Source organism: Hevea brasiliensis, chromosome 4 (assembly GCF_030052815.1).
Source record: "Hevea brasiliensis isolate MT/VB/25A 57/8 chromosome 4, ASM3005281v1, whole genome shotgun sequence".
Taxonomy (NCBI): domain Eukaryota; kingdom Viridiplantae; phylum Streptophyta; class Magnoliopsida; order Malpighiales; family Euphorbiaceae; genus Hevea; species Hevea brasiliensis.
In genome coordinates, this window is record NC_079496.1 from 35,828,925 (window position 1) to 35,856,605 (window position 27,681).

General features: G+C 33.2%; 1 protein-coding gene across 2 annotated transcripts in view; it reads left to right on the forward strand.

Moving 5' to 3' along the window:
- The first annotated feature begins 454 nt into the window (after window positions 1–454).
- The window catches only part of LOC110660672 (succinate-semialdehyde dehydrogenase, mitochondrial), a 44,733-nt gene continuing 17,506 nt past the window's right edge, over window positions 455–27,681 (forward strand). The window contains exons 1-15 of one of the 2 annotated variants that reach the window (XM_021819048.2): window positions 455–615; window positions 2,730–2,843; window positions 3,322–3,421; window positions 8,863–8,911; window positions 9,113–9,200; window positions 9,341–9,451; window positions 10,443–10,505; window positions 10,603–10,713; window positions 20,157–20,222; window positions 20,355–20,432; window positions 20,525–20,602; window positions 21,363–21,429; window positions 23,611–23,696; window positions 24,066–24,098; window positions 24,194–24,226. In XM_021819048.2, the coding sequence (XP_021674740.1) occupies window positions 511–615; window positions 2,730–2,843; window positions 3,322–3,421; window positions 8,863–8,911; window positions 9,113–9,200; window positions 9,341–9,451; window positions 10,443–10,505; window positions 10,603–10,713; window positions 20,157–20,222; window positions 20,355–20,432; window positions 20,525–20,602; window positions 21,363–21,429; window positions 23,611–23,696; window positions 24,066–24,098; window positions 24,194–24,226 (1,182 nt within the window). In that variant the 5' untranslated portion in view covers window positions 455–510. Of the gene's footprint in view, window positions 732–2,729; window positions 2,844–3,321; window positions 3,422–8,862; window positions 8,912–9,112; window positions 9,201–9,340; window positions 9,452–10,442; window positions 10,506–10,602; window positions 10,714–20,156; window positions 20,223–20,354; window positions 20,433–20,524; window positions 20,603–21,362; window positions 21,430–23,610; window positions 23,697–24,065; window positions 24,099–24,193; window positions 24,227–27,681 lie in introns of both variants that reach the window. The other variant, XM_021819049.2, reaches the window with a different exon arrangement.

Consider the following 27,681-nt stretch of genomic DNA (forward strand, 5'->3'; position numbering starts at 1 on the left):
TTATAAAATATGAATATATTATAAATTAAGCATATATATAATATTATAATACATTTATAAATAAGAATTATAAATTAATTTAATATATTTATAACTAAAATTATTAAGACAATATAAAAAATAAATATAATATTAAATTATATTTAATTCATATTATACTTATATATATAAAAATACATACAATTATAATACATATAAAAAGTTATAAAAAAATATAGGCATAAATTTAATTTTAATTTAATTTCAATATAATCCTTATTTAAATTTTGGGTGAAAAATTAAAACCAAACCAAAATCACTAAATAAATCGGAATCGATACAATTTTATTTCATTAGGAACGATTTTTAACCCCATAACCATGCATGGCCTAACCCCAAGACCCTAGTACTAAGGATCAAGATTAAGGATACAGTTAGAAGCATGTCCAAACACTCTCATCGAAGCTGGCACTGGAAGCTTCCTCCATAAATCCAAACTAAACTGCACCGAGGGAGAAATCAGAGACGAAAATGAAGGTGGCGAGATTGGCACGCATGGCAGCAATGGCGCGGAACAAGCTCTTATGCTCTTCACATTTGGCTTCCATGCACATCTCTACTCCTACATCTCGCCAAGTAATCCCACTTTTTCAGTACCTTTATTCTCCCTCCCTGCCCCTTTTTTAATCTACACAGTTACTTCTCTTTGTATCTCTTACAAACACAGACACAAACACACTCACTTCTGATTCGTAAGTGATCGCCATCTCTCTCTCTGCACAAGCATGATTTCAATCTCAATACCTGTCTTGGGTTGGTTTTTATATTTTACTTTTTGCTGTGTGTTTTAATTGCTAGAAATGTGAGATGATTTGGGTTAGATAAAGAGAGCTTATCAAGAGATATGAGAAAGTGACTGCGATCTTGATTTCTGCTATTTATGTTTTATTTTTTCCTTCTTTAACAGTTTAGAAATTGGGCTTTTGGGATTTGTCCTTTATAAAAATTTGCATGATTAGGGTCCGTTAATTAACTGTTTTGATTTATTTATTGTTTTTCTTGGTGTTGAAATTTCTGTGTCACTGGATACTAATTGTTGGGTTCATTGTAGATTCATTCATGGGATATACCAGCCCATGAGAGGTAGGAGTAAAAGCAATTTCAAGAGAGCAAATGAGTTATTATTAATTTTTAGTTTCTTTGTGTGGAATGAATATATATACCTAGCTTTTTCTCTTTGTTATTATTACATTTAGTTCATAGCAAAATCATAATTTGTTTAAAAGAACTTTTCAAAAAAAAAAAAAAAGTAACAAAATAAATTTTCAAAAATTGAAAGGAAAAGAAAAACCTAACTAAATGGTACCTAATATTTCTCTCTACCTTTATGTTCCATCTAATTTGCTGCTAGTAGTGTAATTTGTACTTTGTGAGCATTGCTGTATTTTGTACTTACATTTAGTTAGATTGATCATTGTTATGTCCAGTATATTTCTTTTCTGTGAGCATTTTCTAAATCAATATATGCTAAATTAGTTAATTTGGTTTATGTTGTTAATTTGGGTGCAATTACATTGAGAGATACATTTTCCTTTTCAGTAACTACTTTTTTTAAAATGGTTCCAATATTTGTATTAGTTTTCTTATCTAAAAAACTTTTCTGGAAATGAAAATATAATTTCAAAACTTGCTGATTTTGTGTCATAACTCATAAGTAATTGATTGTTAAAGTTTTTGAAAGTACAGAAGATATACAAAATTCTGATGATTGGACTTAAAAAATGTCCTATCAAATGCGATGTATATTTACTTCTTATTATTGATTTTTTTTTGGAACATTATTCTTTCTTATTAGAAAATAGTTCCTTAAATCTTATCCATCTTCTACCTCATTTTATTAACTAGTTGGAGAGGACCAGTGATGAATTAGTAAAGTTGTAGACAGTATACAATGCACTGCCTTATTTCATCTGGAGTTTTATTCAATTTGATGTTTGGTTGTAAATTTGTAATCAATTACCTTTACCTTGTAGTTTTTCACTAAGGTTTTCTATAACATATAGTTCAGTATGGATTTAAACCAACAGGTTAGCATGTTAGAAAATTTGAATTTTTTGATCTGTTCAAAATATAAGTGAAATTGTGCTGTGGTTATATGTTCTTAAGATATTTCTTCTACCAATAATTAATTTACAAGAGTTCTGAAAGCGCCCGGGCCTTGAGGTTTCTTTGATTATAAACTTCTTATAATTCAAACTTTGTAATGTATTAAAATGAAAGAATTTATAGGTCAGAGGCTCATATGGCTGTACAATTAAAAAGATGGCTAAGAACTATATAGAAGACTCAGATGTTACATATTCTTCCATGCAACCAATGCAATGAGATGTATTCAGCATCGATATGCGTTGCTTCCCTGATGATTATGATTTTTATTTTTGTATTTACCTTACTTGAATTATGTACTATATACTTGATGATATGAGTAAAATTTGATATTAGTGTAATTTCTGATAATATCTGAAATTGTTATGTGCTTGTTTTAGAGTTTTTCTTTTACTGCTGTCATGAGTTCTTGGTTTCTCTTGATATAAATTTTGTGTACATGCAAATATACACTCTTTTTCTGCTACAAAAAGATGTGATTGCAACATTAGAAGTGTTATTTGAATGTCATTGTTTTATTCTTTTTGTTAGTCGGGATGTGTTTTTTGAACATGTCAATGCTATTTGCATTATTTGGGTGTCAGATAAGCATGAAGACAGAGGGTCTTACTGCTCGGCTTAATAGTGCTGGTCTGTTAAGGACCCAGGGTCTTATTGGAGGGAAATGGACAGATGCATATGATGGGAAGACAATTCAGGTCTGCCCTCCTACATATTTTTCTTTGATGCTTGTGGTCTATGGATTGTCTGTCTGAACAACTAATTGCATTAATTGATACCACGAATATAATGTATTCAAAGTTTTGAGCATAAGTTTTAACTCAGGTAAGGTTGGCTTATTTTTTTGAAAAAAGGTGTAAGCGTGTGCAAGCGCATGTGGCTCACTTATCTTTTGATGTGTGTTTATAATTGTTCATATTTGTGCTTGTGTTATTGTAATGCAACTCAGTTTAGTTTTTTCATTGATAATTGCAATTTACAAGTTCTCAAAAGAAAAGAAGAGAAGCATTTAGTATTTCGTAAAGGAGAAAAAGGAAGAGTAGAAGCAACAACTATTTAAAAATATATTCCCCCTCCCTGCAGCATGTCTGTGAAGAATAGGAATCCATGATAGTGCTGTTTTACCTGGTCTTTTATGTACTTGTCTTCCTCCAATAATCTTGGTCCTCATGACAGGTCCTTAATCCCGCAACTGGTGAAGTTGTAGCAGATGTCCCATGCATGGGTGGAAAAGAGACAAATGATGCAATTTCTTCTGCTCATGATGCATTTTATTGTATGAACCTCAGAATGATCCATCCTCTGATTATATTTATTCTGTTTTTTTAAAATATGTGGCATTTAGACTATTTGATAAACTTATCTGATGGGTTTATACTGCCTAAAGTGTGGACATATCTAGGGGTAAGCAAAATTCAGTTTAAACTAAAACAATTGATTGAATCAAACTGATTTTAAAATTTGGTTCAGTTTATTAGGTAATTTGGTTTGGTTTTAAATTTTCGAAAAATTGGTTTAATCGGTTCAGTTTTTTAAGAAAAATTTTCGGAAAAACTGAACCGAAATAAATTAAAGTGACAAATCCGTATAACATCTAGACTTTTTATAGCCTAATGGTTGGTAGGTTATAACAAGGACTTGCAGGTCCTAAGTTCGATGCCCACCACCAACACATTTTGTCACCTAGTAGTTGAAATGTTATAACAAGGACTTGCAGGCACATTTGTTAATCTGTCTTTTTTTACAATTTTGACTAATTCTAGCTGTTTATTTCAGATAATCTTAACTGTTCAAATCATACTTGATATTTTTACTCTCACAAAACCTAGTTGCTGCCACCTCTTCTTTCATCTCTTCTTCCTTGTGCAGCCCCACTGTTCTAAGGTCTCTTGTTACATATTAGACCTGCTGATGCGTCCCACATCAGTTCTGCAGGAAGGTCTTGGGTTTATATATATGGGTTTGCAAACCTCTCCTTGTGAGCTAGCTTTTGAGGTGGAGTTAGGCAGGTTCATATCATTTGGTATCAGAGCCTCACTCTGTATGGGTCGGTGGGCCATGGATGAAGGTTCCCTGGTTGGGGTGAACGAGTCATGACCCTAGTTACTTCACGAGGAAGTTCAGTCTAAAGGGGTCGGGAATGATGCGTCTCACATCGGTTCTGCAGGGAGGTCTTGGGTGTTATATATATGGGTTTGCAAACTTCCCCTTGTGAGCTAGCTTTTGAGGTGGAGTTAGGCAGGTTCATACCTGCACAATTACTGAAATAGAGAAATAAGGAGAGAAAGAGATAGAAACAGACTGGGTGAGAAGAGAATTAGAAAGGGATGAGATTAGAATTAGAGAAGAAGACAGAAAGAAGAATTCTGCATTTGTTATTGATTATAGAATGCCCAATTACAACCATTCTTCCCCTATTTATGCTAACACCTACAAAATAGTAGAATATTGACCTGTCCATAACATACAGCCCACCTAAGTCAACTTATCCAGCCTAGTCAACTCGTCTAGCTCATCCCATCCCTTAGTCATAACATTCCCCACCCCTTAAAATCATTTTTGTCCCCAATAATGAATACAAGAAGTCAACTCTTAAATGCTTATTGAATCTGTACCCATCTGCATCAAGGCTTTTGAAGAAAAAAAGATGGGAGGATAGGCATTATTGTCATCATTGTTGACATTTTTACAACATTTTCAATGCAGAAATCCTTCATTAACAAAATTGGATTTTCTTCTTCTGCCTCCACATTTCAAATTCATTCTCTTTGAGTATTATATGCCTACATGATCTCAGCTCCAATTTATTATTCCCAAAACTCCTTTTCACCTTCATCCTATTCATAAACTTCCACGTCTTCTCCTGCAGTAATATTTCCATTGACAGAGTAAAACCTAATCAATTTCCCTGGTTACAACACTCTTTTCATATGTTTTTTCTCTCGAGATGAGTTGGTTATTGAATATATCTATCAAATCAAGATCAATCGCAGCTAATGTCGTATTTAGTAAATTAGTAGCTTCTTCATCTTCATCAATCTTTGATGCTTTGCCTAGATCATGGCCATGCTGAACTAGGTTGCTTGAATTTACATGGCTAGCTTCTGAAATTTTTCCAAGCTTTAGTTCTTGAAAACTTGGATTTAGGAAAGCTTCAGAAATGTTACCATTCTTAAAATCCCTTGTATTCTCATGATTTGCACCATTAACATCATTCTCAAAACTATATTGGATAGAATCTTTGAGAATTTGAAATTTTTGCTCCTTTTGAATCAACTTCTTCACAACTCCATTCCCCTGAATGATCGAGGGAGATGGTCTCCTCCTTAGCTACACTCTTCTTGTTCTTTCCTAGTTCCCTGTCATCACCCTAATAAACTTCAATTCCATAGTTTCTGTCTTTTATATCTTCATCATTCTTCTCATCATTCTTGAGAACCCTCGCTTATACTAGACATATGAGGAAGAAAATTCTGCTCTAGATCTTGTAATATTTTCCTTCCTTGTGCAAGACATAATTCCAATGCATCTTCATTAGTAAAGGCTGCAACATTTTCTTTTTTCTTTCTATTTTCTATAAAATCCTCTAGACTTTGGGATCTTAGCTCCAAATCTTGAAATTGACTTTTGCTTTGTGCCTCTTGAAACAATTTCTTCTGCCTTTCTATTTGCTCTTCTTACAACTTATCCAATTTTGTCCATCTTTGAGACACAGCAACCCCTCTAAGCATTCCGTTACTCTTCTTTAAAAAATTTTTAGTATTCTCTTAAGATCCTTTTGTTCCCAACATTGTACTCCAATGGTTTGATGCTCTGATTGTATTTTACTTCCAAGAAAATTTGAGGAGGAAAATAGTAAAAGAAAATCAACTAATTAAAGATTATGGGATTTTTTTTTTTAAGATGGAATTTCAAGAAGCTCAAGAATAGGGTTTTAGTACAATCCGGAATTTCAGGAACTTCAAGAAACAGGGACTAGAACCTGAAACAGAGAAATGGAACCCTTAGAATGAACTAAGAATGAGATTAATTGAAAAAAGATATAGAAAGAGAGAAAAGAATCAAAGACTAGAAAAGACAAGAGATGCTTTTGTTATTGATACTGGAATTGGAAGAAAATTACAGAGAAAGGACGAAGAATAATTGAAAAAGAAGAATAGAGAAGAAAGTATAGAAATAGAAAGAAAATAATTTGCAGAGGAGGAAAAAAAGATAAAGAAAAGAAAGTTTTTTTTTTTTTTATTTATTTTAATTTCTGAGGTTTCTGGAATTTGGCAATGGAACCCTAAAAACCAGGTTTCTCGGAAAAGAGAGAAATTAAGGAAAAAAGAGGAAGAAGAAAAAGAATGAAAAGAAGGAAATAAATTTCAGAGAAAGGAGAAAGAAGAGATAGAGAAGGGAAGAAGATAGAACAGAAGAAGAAGAAGAAGAAGAAGAAGAAGAAGAAGAAGAAGAATAGAGGGAAAAACCTGGAATTGAGGAGAATCCCATTTTTCCCATTTTTCTGCTTATAATTGTGAATTCAGTAACAAAGTTTGGAATCAATCCCACCTCAGAACCCACCTCTGATGCCAATTTGTTATATATCAGACCTACATAATTACTGAAACAGAAAAATAGGAAAAGAGGTAGGGACTGGGTGAGAAGAGAATTAGACTAGGTGAGGAGAAATAGAAGTGGATGATATTAAAATTAGAGAAGAAGTGAGAAAGAAGAATTTTGCATTTGTTATTGATTATAGAATGCTCAATTACAATTATTCTTCTCCTATTTATACTAACCTCTACAAAATAACAGAATACTGCCCTATCCATTATATTCAGCCCACCTAAGTCAACTTATCCAGCCGAGTAAACTCATCTAGCTCATCCCATCCCTTGGCCATAACATCGCTCTCTTTCCCCAACTGTACCTCATTTTTCTTCTTCCTTATACAGTCTCCTGTCCTCTCTTTTTTTTCCCTCTACCATGGTAGCTCAACTCCTTATCCTTCCCCTTTTTACTTCTCATTTACAAGATGATGATGGAGCCTCCAGGGGGCTTTCTTCCTCAATTCAATGCTCCAAACATAGGATACTTAGTTCTACTTCCTCTAGATAAAAACAATGGCAGGATTGAAGCTGAAGTTCTGCTTCCTCATTTCGATGATGCCAACAACAACCACGATTACCATTTGTAATTTTTCTCAATAATGATAACAAGTGAAAATATTTATTATGGTGAGTTTATATAGAACAAGTGGTAGGTTGGAGTAACATTTTTTATGGTTAATTTTGAAAATTTTTTCCCAAGTTTTACTTGCCCTAAAGCACAAGTAGGTTAATTTTAATATGTTATGCAATGGTACAAGTTCTTAGAATTCAATATGAAACATTTTTTGCTTCAAACCATGAGAACATTCAAACTCGCAACTAAAGGCAAGAAAAAATGAGTAATGCTAGAACCAAATTGTATATTTTTTGATATTTTGTTTTTGCACCTTTGACCAGAGGTATCTTGATGATATGACCTGAATGATTTTCAAACAAGATGAATATCAACTTTTCCAATTTGTATATGAGTTGCCTAACAACTTAAAAATAGAAACACTGACATGTTTTTTTATTTGACTGTCATATTGAGCTCACATCTTTTAGTACCGTTGACACCCTCTTTCGGAACAGGGAAAATTTTTTGTTGTTTTTGACATAAGTAAGCAAACCATTTCAATAGTTGGTCTCAATATTAATCTACAAGAAATTATTTATCTTTGGAGGCAATGAAATTGGTTTTTGCCGAACTTGGATTGTGATTGCTGTGCACAATGAAATTAGCTCGGCTTCATTTGGATAGGTGTGAATTTCTAATGAAGTTATTTGAATTTAACATTATGTTAAAATTTAATAATTTTTCACTTGACACGCAAATCCAAATTCTCATTGATTTCAAATGTACGCTGATCAAATGAATTTGGAAGAAACATTCTTGAATATTAGATTATGGTTCCAACACATAGGATTTGATTGATAGCTGGGTAAGCTTTGTTTTTAAGAAAAGACATGCCATTGGGGTTGGATTCTGTTGGTTTCTTAATACAGGCCACGATAGTTTGCATAAGTATATTCTAAGATACATCAGCGTGGAAGAAGGATGCACCTTGTTATGTTACTGTGTAAATAGTATAGTGTTATCAAGTAAAGCAACATAGATTATAAGCAAACGTGTCCCAATATGATTGAAAGTGTCTCTAATGCCTAATCTGCAGTTTTAATCCTCTCATGCTTGTTTCCACCGGGTTTTTTGCACTGTTTTTTAATTCATTATTTTCACTTCTGTCCATGAGAGGTGTGTTCTATGAAAGATGTGAATAGTGATGAAAAATAGCATAAACTGAATGCTAGTTTTCATACTTGGTGCTTACAAGTTGATGTTACCTCTGAAGTATCGTATAGACGTTTAATGTGGTATAATCATAGGATATATAAATTTAATTGAAAGTGACAAGTTCTTTAATTAGCTTGTTTTCCTGGCTTTTTTCCTCTTTCGTGTAGCTGATATTTTGAAATTATGGTGCTTACCCTTATGTTTACCCCCTTTTATTTATAATTTGCATATTTAGATGCCACCTTGTTTAACCAAAAATGAGGTTTGTATTTTATGTTACTGAGATATGAATTAGTTGAGCTTAGGAATTTATTTTGCTAATGCAATAGAGTGATGTTCTTTTTGTTTGTGTAGCTTGGAGCAATCTCACTTGCACTGAGAGGAGCAAGCATTTACGAACATGGTATATTGTATTCTATGCTTTTATTGAACAATTTGTTTTACAAAGACTTTCAAATGATCCAGTTTTTGTATTAAGACGGTACTATGGTTTATGATTCTAGATAATACTATGGTTTGCATTAAGACTTTAAAATTTTGTTGAATTCAGATAATACTATAATTTGTTGATGTACTTATAGTTCTTACTCACATCTATTTCAAGGTATAACTTATTAATTTCCCACAAAGAAGAACTTGGACAACTAATAACCTTAGAGCAAGGAAAACCTCTAAAAGAAGCCATCGGTGAGGTATTGCACCCAAACTTTTACTTGAGAAATTAGAAGATAACTTTGTCCCTCCATCTTTATTTTGTCATTATTGTTATCAATATATTTATTTTTTTAACTACAAAATTTCATTGTTGGCTAATTTCAATGTGTAATAACAGGTTAACTATGGAGCCAGTTTTATTGAGTTCTTTGCGGAGGAGGCAAAGCGTGTATATGGTGACATAATCCCAGCAACTCTTGGTGATCGTCGGTTGTTGGTTCTAAAGCAGGTGCCATAAGTATTCCATTGAGTTTTTAAATTCCATTTATCTACATATATGAGTTAATTAATACTTCTAATTGTTTGGCTTCTGATGCTACAACTCATTGGCTAAGCTTTAGCACATTTTTTTAAATTTACCTTTTTGGTCAACTAATTAAGACTTGTAGATTTGCAAGGAAAGAAAATAACTTGTAGTTAGGTCCCTTGAATTACACTGCTATTCAATAAGGTGGAGAAGGTGGTTGAACTAATAGTTTGTTGGTCAATTTTTATCTTGTAGTATAAGAGTTCAAAGTTTAAACACTCGCACTTTCTCATTTAAAAAGTTCTAGATTTACAAAAGACAAAAGAAAAAAAAAGAAGAGGTGAGGAACAAGCTTTGCCAAATAAACTATTTCCTTTGTCCTATAAAGGCTGTTTCCTTAAGAAAGCATAAATAATACCATGCCAACTCACATTTTTATTCCATTTTCCTTTTACACCCTAATTATTTTTCTAAAAAAATTGGCATCTCTCTTCATTTAGTTGCATAATATCACATTTTATTACAGAATTAATGAGTGGTACAATGGAAAAATCTTTTTTTTTTTTTTTTTTTTTTTTTTTTGTGAACATTTATTTGGGACATCCTAAAATGGAATATTGGATTACCTTTGTCAAATGGAGGGAGTAACACTTAGGTTGTGTTTGTTCGTTTTGAGAGTAAAAGTGGGTAACAATTAAGGGGGATTAACAGTGAACCCGTTTCAACCCATTATCCATGACCTTGATTGCCATGAAAAGTATTGGGCCCTGAAGTTTTAATAGATGTTCTTTGATCCTATTAGTGGTCTAGTAAGCTGATTGAGTGGTTTTATTCTCGATGGCAAATTTCCAATACTGGCTTTTCTTACTGGAATTTGTTTGTTTGGATTTATTAATTTCTGAATACCAGTTGCTGCTAGGCAATCAGTTTTATCCTCATATTAATGGCCTCACCGTTTCTTTTTTTCCTCTAGCCTGTTGGGGTGGTTGGTGCAATTACTCCGTGGAACTTTCCATTGGCCATGATCACTCGTAAGGTTTGTTCAACTTGGGATGATTAGGATCCGATTGTTTTGGTGGTTTTGAACGACTTTCTGGTTTAAGATGAAATGCTTCTTTTCCTCGCACATTCAGGTTGGTCCTGCCCTTGCTTGTGGTTGTACAGTAGTTATAAAGCCCTCTGAACTTACACCTCTCACAGCCTTAGCAGCCGCGGAGCTAGCCCTGCAAGCTGGAATACCACCGGTAATTCTTATTATACAAAATAGTGGAAGTTATACTTTTTTATTCAGGCTTTCCAACAAGTAGTTGGAAATTTAATGATATAAGGTTTGGAATTCATTGATCGACTGAGGAATTGGTAAAAAATTCGTATACTTGCGATGCAGCCAAGGAATTCAAGAAATTCATAGTTAAATACTTGAAAACTTAGGATTATGGTTCAGTTTTAATGTAGAATTTATTGAGGAAATCATATTTCTAGTTCTTTTAGAATTTTACTTATATGTCTATTTAAATATATTAGCTGTTGGTCTTTTATTTAAGACAGAGGGATAATTTTTTAATCTCATATTTGGTGGAAAGATCTAGATTTCTATAGGACTTCATTTAGAGTGCTTCTTGGTTAAGGGTTGCTCAGAGGTTAAGGTTTACTTTTAAGAGTCCAAATCCTTGATTGGTAATTATTACTTTTTGAGTCTATAAATAACCATTTTTGTAATGTTGTTGGACAGTTTTTAATCAATATGAATTCTGGCAATTTTTCTTCAAGTTGTGTGATGCAATTCAATCCTAGGTGTGATGCCAAAGAAAGTTTAGGTGTGAAGCTAAACCTTTTATTTTACTGTTCACAACCCACAAATATTACCTTTTTGTTCTCAATTCCATCCTTTCACATACCCTAATTCTCCATCTAAATTACAAAGTATCAATTTTCAACATTAATTCTAAGACCTTCAGGCTGTCCTGCATCAACTTATCATTCCAATATGATTTGTCAAGGTCTACCAGCTATTATCAGTTTCAATTTTAACTAATATTTCATGTCTGCAAAAATTATTGTTACATGTGACCATTCGATACTAATACAGTGACATCTATAACCACAACACATCATGATTTGGTTGAAACTTACCTCCAATAGCATACTCCACAGTGCACCATTTTTGTTGACTCATCCCAACATCTTTGCAATGCATGCTGAATTTGTGTACACAATATAAATGATAGAGTAAGGAGTTTTAGCGACAGAATAAGAGAAACAAATAAGAGAAAAATCAGCTCAACAGAGCTTCTATTACTGTAATTTCTGGAATTGAAAAGGAGATGCAACCAAATGACAATACACAAAATCAAATGGTTCTCCAGAGACTCAGAGAGAACTTTGGCCCAGCAAATTATGCCGAATACAAAATTAATATCAACTCATGCTTTTCTTTATTCCCTCTTCCCTATTTATAAGCTTCTGGGTATGTGATTCTGTTCTGCACTGCCACTAGCTCGCATGGCTTACCAATTCCTCTAACTACTCTATTTCCCGAACCTTCTCTCCATCTGCTAGAATATTCCTAGCTCAGCTCCATTCCCTAACATTACCAGCCCCTTGAAGATAGCCTTGTCCTCAAGGTTGAAATGTGACCACTGATTGTGAATACCAAGTCCCTCCAAATGGCATGAACTGCAGAAAGAGCATTGCATTGAATCAGAATTGAGGAATTTGCTCTCTCTTGCACAGTATGATTCCCCTTTTATATATCAAGACTGACAATACATCCGTTGCATTTTCTCTAGTTATACCTTCGATAACTGCCTGAAAGAAAATTAATACTGTAATAAGCACTTCTCTAATCAAAGATGGATTCCCTTTAATGCATACTCGTCCCTGTTTAAGAATTATTGACAATTTCACCCAATTAATCAATTCCTCTCCCATATTTACTAACCAAGCTATTCCCAAAATGAAATCAATTCTCATCAGTTAAAACACAAAACAACTTGTCTTCAATTGCAGTTTACACAGACACAATTTTAGTGGGTAGGCCCTTTGTATAAAATGGAGCTTGTAACCATTACCCAATTGAATGCTGGAATAAGTGGTATATTTTACTCGAAGCTGGAAAAATGAGATTGATGTGAGTGTCCCAAATTTAAGACTTCCCTTGCTAATAGTTGGCTTCCTATCCATTAATCCCAAATTTAACCATAGCACCCTGTGAGTGAAATTAACTCGAACATTATGTTGCCACCCTTGCATCAATTTGCTGGAAATTGTGATTGCCTAATGTTTGAAAAAAAAATTAAAAAATGGTAGAAGGCAAGAAAATCAAGAAATGGTTGAAGGGGCAAGAATTGAATAACCGTTTATTAAATTTTGTTGGGCCTTGATTTGGAGGCTTGGGAGGTGGCCTTAGAAAATTGTGTGGGTGTACACGTAACTTGGGTGGTCTAGCCTAGTGGTGTAACCATTTAAGCGGACCAAAAGATTTGGATTCAAGTTTTGAATTTGTTGGTGAAACTGGGCCAACCTTTCTAACCCCTCCTTTCAATCAAAGCCCAAGTCCCATACCTATCTTCTTCATCCCTCCATAAGTACCAGACACCTCAATAAACAGGTCCCTCTCCTGCATCGGCTTCTTAATTTGTTGGTTATGCTTTATGTCAAAGTCCCTCATCCAATCAGCTTTTATGCCCTCTCATAACCTTGTACTCAAATAACCCAGAAACTTAGCTTTGGAGAGTGCTAGTACCCACGTTGCTTTAGAGATCGACACTTCGTCATTCTTCGTCTTTGAGCCTACTCGTTGAACTTTGGCGGGATTTCCAAAGTTACCATCGTTAACTTCCCTAAAATGTTGAAGAATTGCTGCTTTAAAGTGGTCCTAAGATGGTTGCATGTCTTGTTGGCAAAACTCTCGCACCCATTGAAGCGGTTCTGTATCCATTTTGGCCAAAACAAAAAGGTTTTTCATATCATAGTGAGTCCCATATATTGCCAAAATATCGCTCAGTGTGTGCAATCCATTGAATGTTATATCAACTGTCTTTGCGATGAATGGAACTTTCTTCCGAAGTCGATCTTGAGCATCCACACAAATGGTCGTAGTCTCCCCATTGGCTGGTTGTTGAAATTGGAGATTGGAAACGTTGTCATCGTGCACTATTACCTTCTCCTGCATCAACAAGGTTAGCATATTTTTTATTCTTTTGAATTTCTGTTCCCGCTCCAAGCGAAGATTAGCTAGTTTTTGTGCTAGGGAAACCATTCTCCTCTCCATCTTTTCGATTTTGTTCTCCATTATTATGGTTGTGAGAATTCGTTAGCGGGCTAGACCAATTGATAGAGTAGGGAGTTTTAGCAGCAGAATAAGAGAAACAAATAAGAGAAAAATCAGCTCAATAAAGCTTCTATTATTGTAATTTTTGGAAATGAATAGTAGATACAACCAAATGACAATACACAAATCAAATGGTTATCTAGAAACTCAGAGAGAATCCTAGTCTAGCAAATTATGCTGAATACAAAATTAATACCAGTCATGCCTGCCTTTATTTCCCTCTTCCCTATTTATAAGCTTTTGCGCATGTCATTCCGTTATGCACTAGCTGGCGTGGCCTACCATTTCCTCTAACTACTCTATTTCCCAAACCTTCTCACCATTCCTTTACATTAAGTTTCTTTTTTATTTTTTATTTTTGTAAAAATGCACAATATAAGATGCTATAATGTAGTGCTTGCTAGGAGAGATGAGAGAAAAGGCTGATATGATTTCATGTGATGCATGGTTATTAAAGGCGTGCCTCAGGCTCTAGGTTCACTAGGCTCCAACCCTAGCGCCTCCATAGGAGAAAGGCGGGCGATATTCACCATGCCCCATAGTTATCAAAGGCTCAAGGTGCACTAAGGGGCTAAGGTGTCTTGGAGCCTAGGCGCAAGGCGCAAGTGCGCACTCGAGTGAGGTAAGGCGCAAAAATTAAAAAAATTTTAAATATGCTATCACACCTCAAGTAATATATAATTACATAATAATAACCAACAAACATTCACGTAATAATAATTTTGTAATCCAAAAGAGGTAAAAACAAACTATTAAAAGTTAAAGACACTATAAATTACTAAAAGTTAAAGTTTAATATACTAGTAAACTACTAAATGTTCAATCCACATCAATAGAAATATCAAAGTCCTCTTCATCTTCTTCATCAACTTCATTAACCTTCTCATACTCATCTTCCAAATCAACATCTTCGTCATCATCACCTTCTTCCTCGTCTTCAAGAAGTGAAGAAGTACGAGTGGATGATAATTTTCTTTTTTGCTGTGATGTTGATCTTGGAATAGATGTAGATGCAACATTTTTTCCTTTACTTAATCTAGTGTTGTAGGCATCCTCTTCAGCTCAAGTAGCTTCAGCAACCACATTCCATGTCAAATCATCATCTTCAAAAACAAGTTCATCTCTGTTCATCTCTATCCATCTCTTCCTCCATTTGACCCATCAACCATTCATTACTATCATCAACGTCTTTCAATGAGATGGGGTCAATGCGGTCACGTGCATCATATCGACGCTTTAATGACCGATTGTACTTGACAAATACCAAATCATTCAAGCGATTTTGAGTTAGCCTATTTCTTTTTTTACTATAAATCTACAAAATATAACAATTTTAATAAGTATGGTTTTTGAAAGAATAAATTAAAGGTATAATTCTAAAGGGAGATGTTTTGTCACTTACATGCTCAAAGATGCTCCAATTACGCTCACAACCAGATGCACTACAAGTAAGGCTAAGCACTTTGATAGCTAAATTTCTCAAATTTGGAGTTGTTGCTCCATAAGTTAGACACCATGTAGCTAATGAAAAAATAATGTATATTAATTATTATTCGAAAAGATTGCAATGTGAGATTACATGCTTATGGGTAAAATTATATTACCTGGAGATACTTTCTTTCGATTCCTAATTGCCATCTCCATCCCAAAGATGTCTTCAACATTTTGATAAAAAGGTAATTGTGCCATTATTTTGTCTTGCTCTTCTTTGTTTGGAATCAACCTTGCTACAACTTGGTATAAGCCAGTAACAACCTCAACATCTTCATTAATTTTCTCATTTGAATAGAAAAATTCAGGATTCAAATAATATCCGGCTGCATGCAAAGGTCGATAGAGTTGGCTTTCCCATCGTTTATCAATAATCTGAAATATTGTCCAGTATTTTTCTTCATTGTCACCAAATGACTTTGCATTTGCTTCTTTAGCCCTATCCATCGCCTCATAAGTATATCCCATTGCAGGCATTTTCTCACCATCAACTAATCTAAGCACACAAACTAAGGGACCAAATATCTTTAAGATATAAACAATATTAGTCCAAAAAAGTAGGCATCATGACAATACTGCATGCTTTCTTACCAGACAGTTCTTTTTCCCATTTACTTTTGGTCCATTCCTCTGAAGTAAACATCTTTCTCAAATTCGCCTTGTGCTTATGTATTCGTTGAAGGGTGAGAAAAGCAGTTGCAAATCTTGTGACAGCTGGCCTAATTAGCTCTCTTTCACCAGTAAAGCGTCGCAACATATTCACCACACCTGAACGAATGTAAATATATCCATTCAATGTCACTGCTCTTTTAATTGTGTTGTGAAGGTTGGGAATTTTCCCAATATCTTCTAGCATCAAATCTATGCAATGGACAGCACAAGGAGTCCAATACAAACGAGGGCTCTTTGTTTCTAACAAATTCCCTAAAAGCAAAACAAATATGGTAGCATAAATATTAAATACATTATTTACTTAAAATGAAATTAAACTATCTAATAATAGTAAGAATAAAAACTCTTAATTACCTGCAAGCACACAATTGCTAGCATTATCTGTCATAACTTGAACCACATTAGCCTCTCCAACATGCACCACAAATCTATTAAGCAGCTCATACATCTTATCACCAGTTTTTGAGTACTCTGAAGCATCAACAGATTTTATGAAAACAGTTCCCTTTGGAGAATTCACCAAGAAATTTATCTAAGTCCTTTGTTTCTTATCAGTCCAACCATCTGCCATTATGGAACAACTATACTTTGCCCATTCTTCTTCATAGGATTTTAATGAATTCTTCACCTCAGCAACTTCATCATTCAATAAGGGAACCCGCACCTCATGAAACCTAGGTGCTTTCATACCAATTCCAAATTGTCCAATAGACTCCACCATAACTTGAAAACTTGGATAATGGACGGCATTAAAAGGAATTGCCGCATCATACATCCATCGAGCTATATCCTTACATGCTTTTTTTCGCAATTCCTTTTTACATGCCTCATTAATAGTGGTTTGCTTCAGCTTTGAATTTTTTCTATCTTGCACAGCCTTTTCAGCACTTTTGGCAAAATATACATCTGTTGGACCCTTTTTCCTTGGCTTCTTTTAAACCTTACTACTTCCCTTCGAGCCTTCAAGAATTACCCCAACATCATCTTCAGCTTCATCATCTCCAAGAGTTTCAATATCCTCATAATCAGGTAGCTTATCTAAGTTTTATGTTGAAGCCTTTTGCTGCATATACTCTTGTAGCTCTTCACGCACGTGTTGGACACTTCTTACACACTGTAGCATTTCGAAATCCTCCAACTAAATGCTGCTTAGTTCGGAATATCCCTCATTTTGTAACTTTGCTACAAAAGTTACAAACAACATCATTTTTATTGTTTGGATTCACCAAATGGACATACTTCCATGCGGGATCTTTGTTGCTATTGTTAGTTTTAGTAGCAGCTGTAGGTGCTTCCAATTCCACCTTTGCAAAAAAAAAAAAAAAAAAAAAAAATTACAATAAAAAGAGAAGGAATTAATAATTTAACAAGTAGTAACAAGCCAACAATAACATACATACCAATTTAAAATACCATAATCCAATTATAATAATAGAAATTAATAATTTATGGTGACAAATTCAATTACAATATTTCTAATAATTTATAATAAGACCTAATAGCAATTAGTAATAAGAAAATAAAGTAATAAAATATTTTTAATTCAATAATAAAACTAAAAGCTAATAAGAGTAATGGAATTAGCATTATAGCATATCAAGTCTCAACATATTTGTACATATTCACAATAAACAAAATGTAAAAATCACAAATTTAGACTAAAAAGAAAAGAAAAAGAAAAACAGCATAGGGTAAAACACAGCCAGAGACAGGGAGAGAGCATGGCAGTCCCTCCCCCCCCCCCCCCCCCAAAAAAAAAAAAAGGGAAGATGAAGAAGACAGTGCAGCACTGTGGACGAGAGAGAGAGCAGTGGAGAAAGCATGAGCATGGCAGCCAGAAGAAGAAGAAGAAGAAGAAGAAGACAGTGCAGCACCATGGATGAGAGAAAGAGAGCAGTGGAGAGAGCATGAGCATGGCAGCAAAAAAATAAAAAAGAAGAAGAAGAAGACATTACAATGCCATGGACGAGAGAAAGAGAGCATGAGCATGGCAGGCCAAAAAAAAAAAAAAGTAAGAGGAGAAGAAAGTGCAGCGCAGGAAGAGAGCAGAGGAGAGAGAAGAAGATAAAGAAAACTGTAAAATTAAAACATACGTACCAGGTTTGTGCTTCCCTCTTCTTGTTCTTCTTCTTCTCCTACTCCTCTTTTTTATCTTTTGGCTGGCTGCTGGTTTGAACAAATAAGGAAACCCTAGCCCATTTATATCCAGCGCCTTGACTCCTTGGGGTGTCTCTTGGTGTGCTTCTTGGAGCAGCTGCGCCTTAACCTTTCTCCGCAGCCCCAGGCGCCCCTTTGATAACTATGCCAGGCCCTCGCCTTTTGCGCCCAGGCGTGCGCCTTGTTCCAATCATAAGGCTCTAGAAAGGTGCACATTTTTTATTTCCACCTTTGTCGAGCACTTCCATTGACAAAAAGCACTACCACTCTAACTTAAAATTTTTCGATCTAGAAGTTTTCAAAATTAATATCGCTAGTGACAATTAGTCATCATAATCTCAGCAAACTATCACACTTAGGATTACAAACCTCCCATATTTTCATATTTAACACTACCACTCGTTATCTTTTTCAAAAAAAAAAAATGTTGTATCTACACCATTTTCAAAATCTATGCCAATCTAACTTGAGAACTAAATAATACTCCTTTAATTCTTAAAGATGAGGAAGATAATGAATATATTGATTTTGAAGATGAGTATTAATAGGATGAAGGTGTAAAAGAAGATGATGAAGATTATGATGCTACTCTTGATGAAGATTGAAGAGTAACTATTTTATAATTGCTTAACATCAGTTTTGAAACATCAAAAGACAATTCAAGTTTTAATATATTAGTGCTTGAATGCTTATTAATTATTATTATTGTTAGTTTTATGTTATTTGAAGTTTGAAAGAATATTCACATTTTGATGTTGAATTTTTTTTTTTTGTTTTTTGCGCGTCACCTCACTCAAGCTCGTGCCTGTGCCTTGCGCCTAGGCTCTAGAACCCCTGGGCCCCTTTGTGCGCCGTGAGCCTTTAATAACTATTATATGATGTAATTTACACTCACCCAAACTGAATATAACTGCTTAGCTATGCATTTCTAGTTGGTAATTTCAGTGCAGATTCTTGCCTAAGATCAAAATAATAGAAATAATCATTGGAACATGAACTAGATGCCTATGACAAACATTTCAGACCTCTTATCTTAAATTCTATCTGAAATCTGGCAGTTATAAATGTTTTAATGAGCATCACAACACAAGCAGTTCATTAATTATTTCTAAATATCCTTCTTGGACTTTCATTGATTGTTTTCCTTTTCTTAATCCATGTTCCAATATCAAAATTCCACATTTAGGTGGTCCACAGTTTCTCTTCAAGCTTATATATATATATATATATATATATATATATATATAGAGAGAGAGAGAGAGAGAGAGAGAGAGAGAGAGAGAGAGAGAGGCACATACAAAAAGTTACGCAGTTTTTTTTTAATATGGTCCTATCACTTTTTATGTGATTTATATTTTATAAATTGATTGTTGAATTTATATTCATGTTAAACATGGCTGGCAAATTTTAAGCTTATAAGATATTCAAAGGTTTGTCATCTAAATTGCTCTTTAAAAGTAAAACTTTTGTCTAATATAATTTAGAATTAAAATGTTCTATTGAAGATACTTGTTTGTGCTTAAATGATATTGCATGTTTTAGCTGTAAATAAAGTGTTACCATCTTCAACATTTGTGTATAGACACTTGGTGTTTTAAGAATTCTTTAAACCCTAGGTGTTGGTCTAGCCTAATGAAGTTATGAAGTAATTTTTTTGTGCTTATATGGGCTATATTCCAGGTGTTGTTCTGTGTTAATGAAGTTATGAAGTAAATTTCCTTTTGTACTCGTATGCACTATATATAATGTGAAATCACAGGATTTTAAATGGTGTCTTTTGGCACTGCAAGTACAATGGGACTTATTTATTGCGCTCTCTTTAGCATGTTCTTATGTCATAAAATGACAGTAGGCTCATCCATCATAAACTTGTGACATCATTGTGAAATAGGGATCGAATTGTGCGCTTTTTAAGATTTGTATACTTAAATGCATTTTACGTGTTGATGCATGAATGATGCATTGATGTGAGTGTGAAACCTTCGGAATTTTTACTTCTTCTGTTCCCAATGGTTTTAATATTTGATATTTCAGGGGGTTCTGAATGTGGTTATGGGAAATGCTCCTGATATTGGAAACGCTTTACTAGCTAGTTCACAGGTTTCTACCCCTAAATATGTTTCCTGTTCCTTATTTGCCATTTGATATCTGACATGATCTCCTTGTTCAACCCAGTACAAAAAGAAATGATGAAATGCTTAGGTGCTCTTGCTTTTTGTATGTCTGGTTTAGGTGAGAAAGATCACATTCACAGGCTCTACGGCTGTGGGAAAGAAGTTGATGGAAGGTGCTGCTGGAACTGTTAAAAGGGTATAAATTAGGCATGAAATGAATGTATATCTAAAAAACTAGGCTTTAGAAGTCATCTTGTGGCTGATTGCCCTCTTGCTTGACCCCTCTAGGTGTCTTTGGAACTCGGTGGCAATGCACCCTGCATAATTTTTGATGATGCAGACCTTGACGTTGCAGTAAAAGGATCTGTAAGTTAAAGTACTTGTCTATGTGTATTGTGTATGGAAGCTATTAACCCATAAATTTTTGGGTTCCATTATTCTGGAGTCTAATATCTTGTCTCATAACTTGTTGATCTTGTATTAGCTGCTGACATTTTTTCTTGGTTTATCAACATGGGCTTCAATTCAATCAGTTGCTAAAATTAACTGTCATTGCTATAATATTTATAACAGATTTCTTTGTTATCATTTGTTGCTAGGTTGTAAATTGGTTAGGGTGATTTGTTTTATAGCATTGGTATTACACATTTTTGATATATTGGGAGCTGCATCCCACATGAGCAGTTCGGACTTGTGATGGACTTGTGATGCACTCTGTCATTGCTATTCTTGATGCTTGATTGCAGCCTAGGAAGAGAGACTTCACTTGATGTCATTATCAAGTAAGATGAACTGTCCTGTTCTTTTGTTTTAAAGACAGAGGCTTATTTTTCCTCTTACCTGTAGAGTTGTTTGCTGGCTGCAAAAGAGTGCCTTGTAGAGATACAAGGTCTCTATAACCAGGGCCACACTAGCCTTGGATACTTGAGAAGTAAGAGGACATCCAGTATTTAAAAGACGTATAGCCCATTGCATAGGTTAGATTGAATGACTATTTAACTCATGGGAATTAAATAAAATTTCTGATAATGCAGAGGCTTTAGTTCAGTTCTTCAAAAGGGTTCTTGTATGATTATTGATTTCTTTTTCAATTTTTAGTTTATGACTTACCATTTAATTGTTGTAGCTTGCAGCAAAGTTCCGTAATAGTGGGCAAACGTGTGTTTGTGCTAATCGATTGATTGTACAAGAAGGTAGAGATGGCAAGCCAAAGAATTATAGTTCTGCTTCTATTTTTCCTTGCTTTTATTTTTATTTTTTGGGTGGTTGCAGTATAAGTAGCAACCATTGTCGGCATTTGTCATTTATTAAAGAACAATAACATAATGGCTTTATCTTTGTCTATACTATATATAAAAGAACGGGGGGTGGGGGGGGGGGGGGGGGTGTTGGGGGTCTATATAATTTTAATAAAATTATATAGTTGCTATTTATAAAATATTAATAATTTACATTTAATTAAACAAAATATATAATTTTAGTCCTAAAATATTAGAAATTACAATGTAACAAAAATTATAATTAAGCTAAGATTCTTAATAAGAAATTATAACTAAACTAAGATTTTAGTGAGGCAAAAAAATTTGAAGGTTTTAGTAAGATGAGTTTTTTTAAAATAGCCATAAACCTAATTAATTAATTAATTAGCAAATAAATAAGAGAAACTGTGAAAATATAGAAATATTCTTAATTTTTATATTATTTATAATATTGAAATTTTTAATGCTATAAAAAAATAATTAAGCAAACATATTTAAAAAAATTAGAAAAAATTGATTATAGATAAAATGAACGAAATGAATTGTTAAAATAACATAAAATATATAAAAAAAATATATGAACTCTGAAAGAATGGTTAAATTTATTCATTTATAATTAATTAATTAATATACACCTACGTTTGTCACACACACATACACACATATATTCTTAATTTATAAGAAAATATATAAAAATATATTTTTATAATAATTTTAACAAAATATTAACTTTACATTAAACTAATTGAAGAAAAATTACCATGTCAGCATTACATAAATGGATACAGGAAATCTCATAATATTAATTTGATAAAAATAAAATTTTATCAAATCACAAGCTACAATTTTTGAAACTATTTCTATTTCTATATATATATATATATATATATATAGAGAGAGAGAGAGAGAGAGAGAGAGAGAGAGAGAGAGAGAGAGAGAGAGAGTATATTATTAAAAATAATTACCTAAAATGTGAGAATTTAAATCATTGGGTATATTTTAATAGTTATCATTAATAGTTATTAATTTCTAATTATATAAATAAATTTTATGTTAACATAGATTATTTTAAGGTAAATATTAATCTTTATTATAAACTTTATTTTTTATATTTTATATTTGAATTTTCACTTATAATCCATGTCACTAATTTTTCATTTTTTGTCGGAATTTAAAATTGGAATTGTTATATTTAATAATGTGGTTGACATTTTTAAAGATTTTATGAAAGAGGAAAATTTCTTTTGAAAGAGGGAAAATTTACACCATAACTAATGATGTAGTGGTCAAAAAACATATATACTAATTCCTTAAGAAATATTGATATATAACTTCAAGACTTTTGATGATGTAAACGACTATGCTAAATCAAATAAAATGGTAGTTTTTTTCCCTTTTAAATTGTAAAAACATATCTATAATATTGATTTAATAATTTTTTATATAGATTTTATAGGTATAATTATTCATGTTAAATCAACATATAAAACTAAAGATAGGAGTAAAAGAGATATCATAATTATTATTATCATAATTATTATCAAAAGGTAATTATTATTCTAATATTTTTATTTTTATTATTTAAATTCAATTTTAACTTATTTCTGTTTTATTTGTTTTATTTTTTTACCATTTAGATTGAAGTAATAATTTTTTATCTTATAACCACATATGAGAGAAATTAACAAAAAATTATATGAAAATAAAATAAATAACGAGTAATGGGCATAAATAATGTGCATAGCACGTTCAAAAAAACTAGTTTCCACTAAATAACGGGTAAAGAAAAAGAATGGTTATTGGCCTTCATGTAATGGCAAGTTGGCAACAGTCAGTTCGTTAAGGCAGTTAAGCTTTACCACCAAAACTTCTTCAGTTTATTTTGCAAAATTAGTGAAAGGAAAATTTATAGTTAACAGCCCTTGCTTTTTCTCTCTTTCTGGAGCTGTTAAATTCACCCAAACTTGTCAAGAAATCTAAATTCTTCTTAAATCACCAAATGATCTAGTGCAATTTTCATTAATTGTCCTATATTTCCCATACTAGTTACTAATTCCTATTGGCCTTTAGAAATGCTAATGCTAATCTTTTGTGCTATTTAACATTTTTGTGCAGGTATCTATGACAAATTTGCTGAGGCTTTTTCAAAAGCTGTTCAAAATTTGCAAGTTGGGGATGGCTTTAGTGAGGGGGTGGTACAGGTAGGTGTGTTTTTAACCATATATGTATGTACTTATGAATTTAATTTTCTACTTTAATTCCTTATTGGTTTCCCATTAATGTGAAGCTCGTCATACATTATGTGTTCTCTGGAGCTGCATGAACTTGTGGGTTATGCTATCATAGTGGCTACTGACAAATATCTTAAACTGTTGCATCCTTATGATTTGATATGACATGGCAAAGATAGTTTGATCAGACATTCATGCAGAGAATTCTGTCACATAATGGGACCCTTTTTGATACATTTTCTCGGGAATTGAAAAGTGTTTTGTTCTTCGAGCTGTGATATTTAAAGTTATCTGAGCATAAGGGTTACAGTTTTAATAGTTATGTTTTGTTCCTTGCAGGGTCCATTAATTAATGAATCTGCAGTGCAAAAGGTTAGTTTTGCTTTTGTCAATTTGTGTATTTGTGATCATCCAACTTTGAAATGAACTCGTGTACTATTTAATCCCTCTATAATTTTGAGTTACAGGTTGAATCATTTGTTCAAGATGCTATCTCAAAGGTTTGTCTTTTCTGCTTGCTTATTGATGGAAATTACTAGATATCAACATTAATTTGAAAAATATGAAGATAATTTTACGAAAACAACAACAACTAAGCCTTAATTGCTACATAGATCCTTTTTTGCCATTTAGCTTTTTAACCCAATTTTGCATCAATATCCAAAAATTATATATCTTTTGATACTTCCCTCCATGTCATTTGTCGTCTCTCCCTTTCCCTTCTTACCCCTTCTACCATTAACTTTGACACTTTCATACTGGGGCATAAAGTAAACTGAAAAAATAAATTAATGGACTTATAATAGTTTGGTTTTAAAGTATTAGTATGATATTTTCGTTTTAAAGTATCAATAACTAATTTGAAAAAAAAAAGTTCAAATATTCTCAGAACTTAGCTCAACCGTATGGTGGCAGTTTTTGCACTTGCTTGGTCAAGGTTTGCATTCAGGTGTTGTAGATTTGTGATACACAAGGAAATATTGCTAAATATCAAGAAAGTATCGAGAATCTTCAATAAATTCATTTATCTTGCGATAAATTGCAAAAAAAAAAAAAGGAAGGAAATATTTCATATCATTTTGCTTCGATATTTGAAATATTGAAAAATATTTATGCTGATTCAGTAAAATTTTAGTCCATGCATACATATGACTTTCCCTATTGAAGTGATTGTCTCATTTTCATGTGAAGCTGGGACTCTTGGTTGGATTGGGTTATACAAGGTGTTTTGTAGATCTATGTGATAGATGTGCGAGTAGCTTTTTTCTAATGCTGTGTACTTTTTAGGGCTGTGTATTGCTTTTTTACTAGTTTTAGGGTACTTCATTAATTTTTTCATTGTTGAAAATAGGTGCAATTTCATTTCTTCTTGAAAAAATCATTTTGGACATGCGTAAACATATTGTTGATTCCTAAAGGAACCTTTCCCAAAATGACTCTTACTGCTGCATTAGTATTTACAGGTGAACTTTATTCACGGATTATTTGAAATTACTTTCTTAGGAGTGATAATTTCAGTATAAGAGTTCATAAAAATGCATTATTACTGTGTGTGATTTGTAACATAAGTTTGCTAGAAGTGTATAATTACTCTGTTTTACCTTGGAAACTTCATTTAGGTAATATTGCTTATGTCAATTGTTGAATATATGAGCAAAAGAAGAAAAAAAAAAAAAAAAATAGAGGCTCAAAAGTAACCTTGGTGTTAAGCAAACCATGATGGCATGCTTTTCGACCACATAACTTCTGTGGAAACTGTCAGAGACCTTTCTAGGCTAATAAACACCCTATGGTACTATTCCTCTAACCCTCTTATGGCAAAGAGTGTTTTATTGTCAAGTCTTCCTGACATAAAACCAAATTAGTTTTTAGAGATCATTATGCTATATATTAGCCTCAGCTACATATTAGCCTGTGCTATGTAACTTTCAGAACTTCACTTTTCTCTCATGGGTTTAATATCTATACTCAACTCAACTAAGCCTTTATTTCAAAAATTTGGGGTCGGCTATATGGATGATTTTGGATTAAATCCTCGGAAATGTGGATTTCTTAAATCCTTGGGTTTAATATCTATGGAGTTCTTAAATATAGGAAGTGCTTCAATTTGTTCTAACATTCTTTGATTTCTTACATTATTAAACCATTTTTTTTCTAGCACAGCTCCTTTTCTCTTGAGGAACATTCCATTAGGGCCACAGTGCCACACTTTTCCCGTGTTCATCTTCTCTAAAGTTTCATTAACCTCTGATATTTTATTCCCTCTTATTATAGAGAACTGAAATGATTCCACAGTAATATGAATGTAGAAAAAAAAGAATTTGGGAAATTTTAGTTTATATTTCTTCATACTAAAATAATTTACAAGCATTCTAATTTATATACAAAGGTTATGACTAACTAAGAAACTAATAATAGCCAATAAATACAATGATTCCTAATTATATTCTAATTTACAGTTAATTTACACTAATTAAGGGATTTACACTAATTGAGGGACTCTTAACACTCTCCTTCAAGTTGGTTCATGTATGTTGCACATGCCCATCTTGTAAACTAAGGTATGAAACCCCTTACAACTTAATACCTTAGTGAACACATCAGCTAACTGGTCTTTCGACCCTATGTAATAGATACTTAAGGAACCATTGACAACTTTTTCTTTTATGAAGTGTGTCAATCTCTATATGTTTGGTCCGTTCATGCTGAATTGGATTGTAAATTGTACTGTTGGTAGGTTTGTTATCACAGAACAGGGACAAACTACTAGTTTCTAGCAATTTTAATTCCTCCAACTTTCGTAACCACAATAGTTCACAAATACCTTGAGCCATTGCTCTAAACTCAGCCTCTGCACTGGATCTAGCTGTCACATTTTGCTTCTTGCTTCTCCAAGTGACTAGATTACCACCAACAAAAGTACAGTAACCAGATGCCGATCTCCTATCTTCAAGAGATTCACCCCAATCTGCATCTGTAAAGACCTTAATCTGAAGATGGCCATGCTTTGAGAAAAAAAGTCATTTTCCAGGTGCAGATTTTAAGTGTTGCAAGATGCGATAAATAGCCTCAAAATGAGGTTCACGAGGATCATGCATATACTGACTTACTAGACTCACTGCATATGCTATATTTGGTCTGGTATGCGAAAGGTAAATCAGTCTGCCAACCAACCTCTGATATCTCTTAATATCCACGGATTTCCCAACTTCAGCTTACAATTTGTGATTTGCCTCAATGGGAGACTCTGCTGGTTTACAACTTAGCATTCTTGTTTCCTCCAATAGATCTAATATGTATTTCCTTTGAGAAATAAAGATTCCTTTATCTGATCCGACAACCTCTATTCCAAGAAAGTACTTTAGCCTTCCCAAATCTTTGATTTCAAACTCCTGTGCTAGTTTCTTCAGATGAATCATTTCTTCCCTATCATCACCAGTTACCACAATATCATCCACATAGACAATAAGCAGAGTGATCTTACCCCTATAGTGTTTTATAAACAAGGTGTGATTAGAATTGCTTTGGTAGTATCCAAAAGAAACCATAACTTTACTAAACATGTCAAACCATGCCCTAGGTGACTGTTTTAAATCATACAATGCTTTCTTCAATCTGTAAACTTTTTCTTTGGTCTTCCCATTCTCAAATCCTGGAGGTATTTTCATATATACTTCTTCTTCCATATCACCATTTAGAAAGGCATTTTATTAAATTAAACTGCTGCAAATCCCACTCAAGATTTACTGCACATGATAGTAAAATTTTGATGGTATTCATTTTAGCAACAAGAGCAAACGTTTGCTGGTAATCTACTTCATACGTCTGTGTGAAGCCTTTTGCTACCAGCCTAGTCTTATACCTTTCAATTGAATCATCTGTTCTATGTTTCACAGTGAACACCCACTTGCATCCAACTGATTTTTTTCCCATTGGAAGAGTAACAAGTTCTCAT